The sequence below is a fragment of the Thunnus albacares genome, chromosome 5, assembly GCF_914725855.1.
Source record: "Thunnus albacares chromosome 5, fThuAlb1.1, whole genome shotgun sequence".
Taxonomy (NCBI): domain Eukaryota; kingdom Metazoa; phylum Chordata; class Actinopteri; order Scombriformes; family Scombridae; genus Thunnus; species Thunnus albacares.
The window spans coordinates 17,591,706-17,601,120 of record NC_058110.1 but is presented as its reverse complement, the minus strand read 5'-3'; the positions used below and the strand labels follow the sequence as shown (position 1 = coordinate 17,601,120).

Here is a 9,415-nt window from a genome sequence, read left to right as displayed (position 1 = left end):
ATGTTTAAGGAAAGCAGTCATCTCTCTCTGTACCAAATCATGGCACACGCTCTATCTAATAGCTTCATTAAGAGCTTACATAGCAAATAACAAGTAAGTCAGCTCAGTATGAACGAAAAGACCTCTGCATTCCCCTTGAATTGGCCTGAGCCTGCAAGTCTGACAGTTAAACATATCGGTTTGCAACTGTGACGGATAATCATCTCACTAAATTTAGACTATTGATCAGGTGTGGATATGTGCAGGAAACATGGCCACCTGTACAGTATGCTTCCTGTGCATTCAGTGGATTTTCTTACCCAGGAAAGACTCAGGATACACATGCATTGTTAAAAATGGAGCAGGATTTTTGTTGCCTTTCACACTTAGTTGATTAAATCTGTGCCTTTAGGTTTTGTAGGTGTGTGTGTGTGTGTGTGTGTGTGGGGGGGGGTGGGGGGGGGGGGGGTGTTATGTTATGAAAGTAATCATTTATTTCAAAGACATTTTCAACTTGCCTAATTTTTTAATCCAAGTTAAAAAACCCTGTACACACGTAGTGATCACCAATTTAATCTGATTGACACTAAAAACAGTCATTAGACAGAAAAACAATGTTGTGCCCCATGTGAAACAGAGAAGGTGTAGAACAGAAGAAGGTCAGAAGTTTCCCCAAATTTCCACCAAAATATCAATTATTTCATTCCCTTTCAAGAGAAGAGCTTATTCAAACTCTCCATGAAATTGTTCATCAGACAGAGACAAAGACATGCCTTCATGTAGGACACACTGTCTTTCTTCTTTATTTCAATAAAATGTAAAGACAAAGAAAATCTTACTCTTTATTTAAGCATAGTAATTGTTTAATTTCATGAAATATATCACTACTTTTATATGTATTAATTTTTTACTTTACTATGTTTATTATTATACTTACGCAACATGTTTTTTGATCAAAATGCCATGCATCACAGATACAACAAAAATGGAGACTGTAAGCATGTGTGTACACAGGTGGGTGTGTCTGTCCTGTGAATCCACGCCTGCCTACAGAGAAGGAGAATGTTGATGTTGACTGTCACACTCTCACACGTCCCTGACATTTTTACACCAGCACTGGAGGACAGGGCGTCTTTCTTTGCAACCACATTCAGGTCACACATTTGTACCATTAATGTGTAAAGTTTAAATACTTCTTTAAACTTCACTACAATCATTTCTGTTATGTTGCGCCAACTAGACTAAACACTTTTGTCTGACACATTCCTAGTCGTTATTGTGCAATGCTGCGTATATTTTAGAACACAGCAATTTGAAGTAATTATCATCTCCATAGATCATAGTCTATTTCTAAAGCTCAGACATTCCTCAGCTGAGAATGATGTGGCACATGAAGAAAAAAATCTCAAAACAGTCTCCTTCACAACTTCAAGTCAGACATATCACATCTCATATTTATCATATTTTGTTCTGACAACCAACAAAAATGGTGCATAGTCACATGAACATGTCCCTTACTATCCCTTAGCCCTGCAGAGGACATGTTTCCATCACTTCAGAAGACATTACATCGACTTACTTAATTTCCTGAAGACTTACCCTAACCATAACCACTATTTTCCTATACCTAACCATGTACCAAGTCTTCACCCAAAAATGTAATAAAAAAGCAAAACCTTATAATGTAAACATTTTAAGGTTTTGCTTTTTGTCCCCAGAACAGAGACGAGTCCCCACAATGTTAGTGAACAGATTTATATCCCCACAACATGAGTAATAGAAGTACACACACACACACACAAGATAAGATCAGTTTCACCTAAATATGTAGTGTTCAATCTGGGTGTGAGGGCAGCAGAAGACAGGTGGAGCTGTCAGGACACTTGTCAGCTCCATGGGCACCATGTGAATATTTGAACCAAGAATGAAGACTCAGTATGAAGATCAATCACTTACAACCACACAGACACATTTGTCTGATCATTCATTGAAAGAAATTTTTCCTGCTGCATCAAAGCATATTTATAGCACAAAAATCTCACTCAATTATCGCCTTCATTTTACATGGGAGCAACTGGATATATTTCGTGCTGTCCACAGAGACAGTAATGCGTCATTTTAAATGGAAGCAGACAGATACAGTGATATAGTAGATCGTAATAGGCTCCTTTCTTACCTGAGCTCCACATTGATTGCACCTCTCAGTCCTCCTGCTGCTCTTACAGGGTGAGTCAGATCTCGAGTCCTACACAGACACACTGAGAAACAACTATTTCCTCTGTGAAATTCTTCCCAGGATGAAACTAGTCAGGGTTCTTCAGGTGGAAGAAAAATGACCAGAAAAGATTCTCCACGGTTCTCATTCATTCGAAAAGATTTCAAGAGTCGTGCATGCAAATAACATCCTTGTGCCCACAATGGCAATGTAAAGGACGTGGAAATAGAGAACACAAACACACCACAGCTATCACCTCCCCTTCACCTCTCTACATAACTTCTCCTCCCTCCCTCATTTTCTCTCTCTCTCTCTCTCAGCCCTGTGTGAAAACAAAGTGAGAGCAAGAGATTCCAGCAGCTAATCGTGGCAGGCCTTAATAAGTGTGTCAGGAGACAGAGAGAGCAGAGAGTTAAAGGCTGTAGCAGGGAGGCTAAGAAGGGAAGAAGAGTCAAATGTCAATGAAGGCATGAGGAGTAAATGTGAGGTTCAGAGGGAAGATAAATTTCAACCTCTGAAAAGATGATTTGTGGCACAGCACATGGCAGGAATTCTCTGATAGTCAAAACAGTTGCAAAACTGTCTCTCATATAGGACGACCATTAGCAGAGTGAAAGTAACAAAGCAAATTCTCCAGCCACTGTAAATAACCATTAGGGAGCTTTACTGCTGAAGCTGTCAGCTACACAAACATTTTCACTGGTGCAACATAGACACAAAACGAGAATGAAGGAGGGTAAACTGGTAAACCTTAAAACTTAGGTGCAGCAACGTTGAGTGAAACAGCAAAAGTTAAGGAAAATAGTGAAAAATTTGAATGTATAGAAGAATGCTGTGTGACAACAGTAACACACACATGCAGGAATTCAGAGGTAGATGCTATTCAACAGTGCCTGCAGTAAGCAGCCACACATCATACAGGCTGCTTTGAGCTAATGTAATATGTCATCAAATGTACAGTTGATGTCCAATTCACTCCGGGCCTGCTGCTCAGTAAGCCCATACAAAGCGCCAACTATTAGAGTGCAACACACATACAATATAAAAATCACACAATCTCAGCCTCATAAACAGGCACACTGTGTCTCAGGACTCCCACAGGCACTCTGCTGGAAGATAAGGTTATAAGGGGAAAAGGACAGCAGTTTACAGTTGTAAGCACATTTCAGCACCCAGGGGCCTGAGGGGTAGTGTTACAGGGACACACTGCGGACAAGGTCTATCCCTGTCTTTCACATTAATAAACAGGCAAGTTCACACCATAAACCATTAAACTGGACAAGTGGCTTTCTGGCCTTTATGTCTATATTTACATTTCTCAAAAACTCTCAGTTGGAAATTGAAATTCAAGCCTGTTTCAATAAGAATGCCTGAATACATGTATGGCTATGTATTAATATATTTATACACATCCGTGACTGAATGAAAAACATGTGATGTGGCACAATTTTAATATGTCTAAAGTCAAAAGTCAAAGTTTATTTATTTAAAGTGCAAAATCACACCAGGGTGTCTCAATACACTTTACAGCAGTAAAACAATATTAGAAGAATCAAGGAGGGACAACATAAAATAAATAAATAAATAAATTATGGAAAATTTAAAGAGGATCCAATACACAGAAAACCATCTGAAGTAGTGAATCGAGTGACACACGCACGTTATGACATGCTGATGATTGCAGAAATGCAGATTTTAGCGAGACAGTCTAATATTCTACAACCTCACAAACACACCCCAAAACATAGAGCAATACAGAAGATGTACAAAACCCAGGTGAGTTTCATACAGACATTAAGGGTGCAATACACGATATTCAGCCACCAGACGGCGCACCAGCAGACTGAGGTGAGGGAAAAGACTATATTGAACCCATGCCAATGGTGCCAGGGCAGGTCATATGATTGCAAGAATAAGTATGTTTTGAGTCTAGATTTGAAGATTTCAACTAAAGTTGCTCCCCTGATTGTAACAGGTAGCTGGTTCCAGAGATATGGAGCTCAGTAGGAGAACGCTCAACTGTTTACTGATTTTTTCTTAATTCTAGGAACAGATATCCAAGATATCCAGCATCATGCGATCGGAAATCTTAGCAATTTCTCTAATGTGAGCATCAAATGAGAGAGCTGTGTCAAAAATAATGCCAAGGTTTTTAACTATGGAGCTCTGGGTAATTATCCCCAAAGTTCAGAGTAAGGTCTGCAAGAAGAGGGAGTTGGATTTTGGGGCCAACAATTAGCATCTCAGTTTTATCGGCATTTAATCGCAAGAAGTTTTGTGACATCTAATTTGTAACAATGACTAGATATAATTCAAGATTTGCAATTTGTGAATGATCATCAGGTGTAATTGGTATGTAAATTTGGGTATCATCCGCAGACAGTGAAATTTGATACCGTAGCTGTGAAAAATTTCACCAAGAGGTAGCATGTAGACAAAAAAAGCAAAGGCCCCAGCACAGAACCCTGCGGTACGCCAAAGTTAACTTTAGAGTATTCAGATGTTACATTTTTAAGTCACAATGAGTTCTTTCAGATAGGTAGAAGCTTAGCCAGGAAAGCACAGAGTCATGGACACCAATGTAGCTCGCTAGGCGATTTAAAAGAATATTATGATCGACAGTATCAAATGCCGCACTTAAATCAAGTAAGATAAGAATAGAAGAGGAGTCAAAATCTGAGACGAGGAGTAGGTCATTTACCACTTTTGTGAGAGTGGTCTCAGTGCTATGGAACGATCTAAAGCCAGATCGAAAGGGTTCAAGTAGACTGTTAGATGAGAGGTAGTCGGTTAGATGGATGGAAACAATTCTTTCCAAGACTTTAGAGAGGAAGGGGAGATTGGAGATAGGTCTGAAGTTATTGATAATATCAGGATCGAGGTTAGGTTTTTTGAGCTGAGGTTTAAGTGATTTAAAGGAGGTGGGCACAACACCAGACAAAAGAGAGGTGTTAATAATGTTGAGTAGGGAGGGGCCTAATATCATAAGAAGTTCCATAACCAATTTAACAGGAAAATGGTCAGATACGCAGGTTGTGGATTTAGAGGAGAGCAGCAACCTACAGAAGGTGTCCAAGGAGACAGCCTCAAATTGTGAGAGCGTGGCAGTGGTCTCCAATGCACCAAATGCACAATTTTGAGGGGGTCAACACCCCCGGTGGGTAGAGAATACAGTCAAGTTTGTGATTAAAGAAATTAAGAAAATCAATTGCAGTAATTGGAGAGCTCACTATAGGGAAGGGTTTACGAGCAGACATAAGGAGAGATCAGAGTAAAAGAAAGTAAGAGGGTATCATAAACTTAAGATCAGCCTTCCTTTGGATAGTTCTTTGCATAAGGAGACAGCAATTCAAGAGAGATGAGGGAAGTATTCATTGCTACAACACACAACATCCTTAAATTTCTCTCATTTGCCAACAGAGGGAGTCAAGTTCCTTCACTTTCTAAATGAGGACTATACATTACAGTTCATATAAAATTTTAGATGTTATTTGATATATATCTTTAAAAGTTTATGTAGCTTCATTGCTTCAGGGGATCATGAAGTCAGGTGATAGATCCATTTTCATTTCACAGCTGTGGATTACAGTATCTTAAAGGACAGGTACACTTTTTTTTTTTTCCATGTGTGTCTAAAAATAAAATTGACATGTCCATATGTATATTGAAATCTTGTGCCACTGGAGCAGGCAAGGGCAAGATCAAAGGTTTTACTTCTGACATGCTCATAATGTGTGCAGTGAAATTCAGGGTGGGGCAGGTTGTGCTAAAAAGGCTAGTGTGCAATAAAGAATAATTAGCTGAAGAAGAATAAAAACAAGAATTAGACAAATAAATATAAAGGATATAATCATAAATATATGTAATATAAGTATTAAAATGCTATTGTCCCAGTGTGAAGGCGGTCTGTGCAATTTTTCTACTATATACGGATGTTAAATCTACATACGTACAGTATGTCACAGTTGAAAGGCAAACTATATAATACAACACAACAATGTCAAGAAAATACAGAGGTCAGAGGAAATTAAATTCCAATTAAATGTAACATTAAGTTTAAGAGTAGCTGTCGTACATTTAATGTGCATTAGAATTTTTGATATTGGACTTCTGAACTGTAGCAATATCTAGGTGAACTAGTATCAGAAATGTCCAAAATGTATGTTGTAGCAAATATATAAAGCCATGACTTACATGTAAATATAGCCTTTGACATGAGATGCAGGAACAAGAGAGATAGATGTGGAATTAATTCACATTAGGTTAATAAATAAATGTGGATTTAGTTAGTTAGTATTATAGATTTGAGTAATGAATGTCCTGAAGCATAGAAAAAAATATGTTTGGACCTCTTAGTGTTTATTACATAAAATGCATTTTACATAGAAAAACATTATACAATAAATATTTCTTATCTACTGTAGTGAGTTTGTGTAATTTTTTTTCAATTTTTTTTCTCATTCTGCATCAGAACAGAAGGGTTGGAACAAAAATAACACCTTTAAATGAAGCTTGAGTATACCATAAACATTATCTTTTTGTGTTAACTGTGAAGACAACACACTAGCATCCAAACACGTGGACTTATATAGCTCACACTGGCCAGGTTTTTTTCTTGTTACAGAGATGGCCTCACAACACCCCTTTGGCCCTTCAACAAAAACACAAACGCACAAAACAGGCCCAATGCAAAGGATGCTGGGGCTGTAACACGAAACCCTGCACTAACGAGTGTAGCATGTAGTTCCTGTAATAGGTAGAACACATATTACCACTTGTGTTTTGCTACATGAAAAACATACTAGTTTAGTGCACCACCAAGACTTGTGACAAACTACAAGTGGCAACTTGTAGTTGCCACTGCTTATTTGGCAAAAATGCAAAATAAGCACATTTAAGGTGCAAAGTAACTGAGAAATGATGTAGACCAAGAGAATATAAAAAAAAGCTGTTTAATAGCAAAACTATACTGTGTATTTTACCTAAGTAGACCTTTTGTAGATGAAATCTAGTGACCTAACATTGTTTCATCCTAGCCCCGCCCACCTTGAACCTGATTTTAATCAGCCAAAAACTGAAAACACCTGTGGAAGTGTGCAAGGCAGTCTGGGGGCCATCAGCCCATGTCTACATCAACACCCACATTGTGAATTAATGTATGTTAGGTTTTTGGTTTTTGCTGAAGATATGGCCAGCATAGATGTATTGGCAACCAGGTTTTACTCATATGACAAAATGTACAGTCAAGATTTACGAGAACAAACTTTTGCAGACTGGCCATTTCGAGAGGAATGTAATTGCACACCTGAAAAGGTAAGCCTGTGACATCTTGGTGCCTTAGAATATTTATTATTACTTAATGTTCATCATCGGAAGTTAATTTTGACAGTGCAGTGGCGCAATAGGTATTAAGTTACGAGGGGAATTTGTCCACAAGGAAGACACTAACTATAGGTAACATAGGGTATGTGGGAGGTCAGACTGGGCACATTTCTGGGATGGTTCCTCAAATTTCAGTCCGGATATGTCAGACACTCTAAAAAAATACAGCCTAGTCTACATTAACGTACAGAGTACACAAATATGAGATGAAAATAATTATTGCTATTATATACCAACCTTGTTTACACAGCGATTTTATACCATTTATCCAAGGCTGTGACAGCATGTGATTTACAGTCAAGCAGGTGCCATATTTAGTTTCATTGCATCTGGTGTCAAGTGCACAGACCCTCTGCCCACCCTAGTCTAGTGATGATGGATGGGCTGCTGACACTTCACTGGATGAGCAACACTATATGCCACGTTACCAGCTCTTAACCCTCCAGGAGCCAAAAAGAGATCATCCTCTGGTTTCATTCTCACTGGCACTAATCCTCTTGCAGTTCTGGCCTTTTGTTCTTGCATTGCACTTGTCATCTTTGTCATTGAGTTATCACCTCCATAAAATTCCTTAATTTTTTGATATTTATTTTTGAGTTTTCTGTGAGAAAAATGTTTTTTGACATTATGTGGCAACTGTTACTGTTTTGTCTTTGTAGATGGCCAAGGCTGGGTTTGTCCACTGCCCCAGTGAGAATGAGCCTGATGTTGCCTGCTGTTTCTTCTGTCTGATCGAGCTTGAGGGCTGGGAGCCAGATGATGACCCCTGGTAAGAAGAGTGTGTCAATGTCCTCAGGCCCTTTCATTTCCTCTTCACTGGAAAACATAATGCCAGTAGTGTAAGGGGGCACAGCAGCTTCAGAACTGAAATTCTTTTCATCAGTATTACTCAGACCTGAGTGTTATCCATAGTCATTAAGGGACAAATTTAAATATACAGAACATCACCATTGAGAATGAAAATGATGGCTGCCAAATAAAGTTGATTTATGTTTTTAAAACCTAAGTGGATGCAAATATTGCAGCTGCTTTCTTGATCAGCATAATACCAAATTAGAAGATTTTTATAGTTATATCCTAATTGAACTGGATTCATTTAAGAATAACAAAGCATTCCTTTTTGTAGGCCACATTCAGATGTTGTCTTCGACTAATTTCTTCTGTAACATTTTCTCTGCGCAGGTCTGAACACACAAAACGCTCACCTAACTGTGGATTCATAACCTTAAAGAAAGACTTCACGGAGCTAACGGTGGCTGAATTCTATCACATGGAAAAAGAGAGGCTGAGGGTCTACGTTGTGAGTGTTCCTACTATCTGTGTAGATTGTGTGCAAAGTAGAGGCTGAAGTACTTATGCAGGAGATGTTCACATTCTGCTTTTTTTTTCTTTCAGAGAAAGATTTGTCATAAGAAGATGGCCTATTTGCGAGATAATGTAGACCATACACATGAGAGCCTTAAAACCCTGTTGGACTCTATATGATTCCTCTCAAATTGTGGAAGGAAATCTAAATTATTGTGTATATATTGTGATTTTTATCGCTACACTAATCTTGTGGGTGTAGCTAGAGCCTATAGTCTTGACTCAGTGCTCTAATGTAAGTTTAAAATATCAATAAAGTTTTGAGGAATATTACTTTGTTTGTAGTATTGCCTTTAACCACAAGATGGTGCTTTTGCACTATAGCAACAGTTTTCCCATATCACAGACAAACTTTATGCAACTCCTAATCTCACACTCAAAACCTTCACAAAGGCAATCTGAAATGAAAGCGCACATTGAGCAGATTTACAATGTGGGCTATATTCCCTCTTTTCAACCAAATACTTACCATTT

The 9,415-nt window shown here is 38.4% G+C and overlaps 1 protein-coding gene across 1 annotated transcript; it reads left to right on the top strand.

Moving 5' to 3' along the window:
• Window positions 1-7,261: 7,261 nt before the first annotated feature.
• Window positions 7,262-9,214, top strand: birc5b (baculoviral IAP repeat containing 5b). Its single transcript, XM_044352023.1, has 4 exons — window positions 7,262-7,507; window positions 8,236-8,345; window positions 8,759-8,876; window positions 8,972-9,214. Exons 1-4 carry the CDS (start codon window positions 7,349-7,351, stop codon window positions 9,059-9,061), a joined length of 477 nt encoding a protein of 158 aa, XP_044207958.1. The 5' UTR covers window positions 7,262-7,348; the 3' UTR covers window positions 9,062-9,214.
• The last annotated feature ends 201 nt before the right edge of the window (window positions 9,215-9,415 follow it).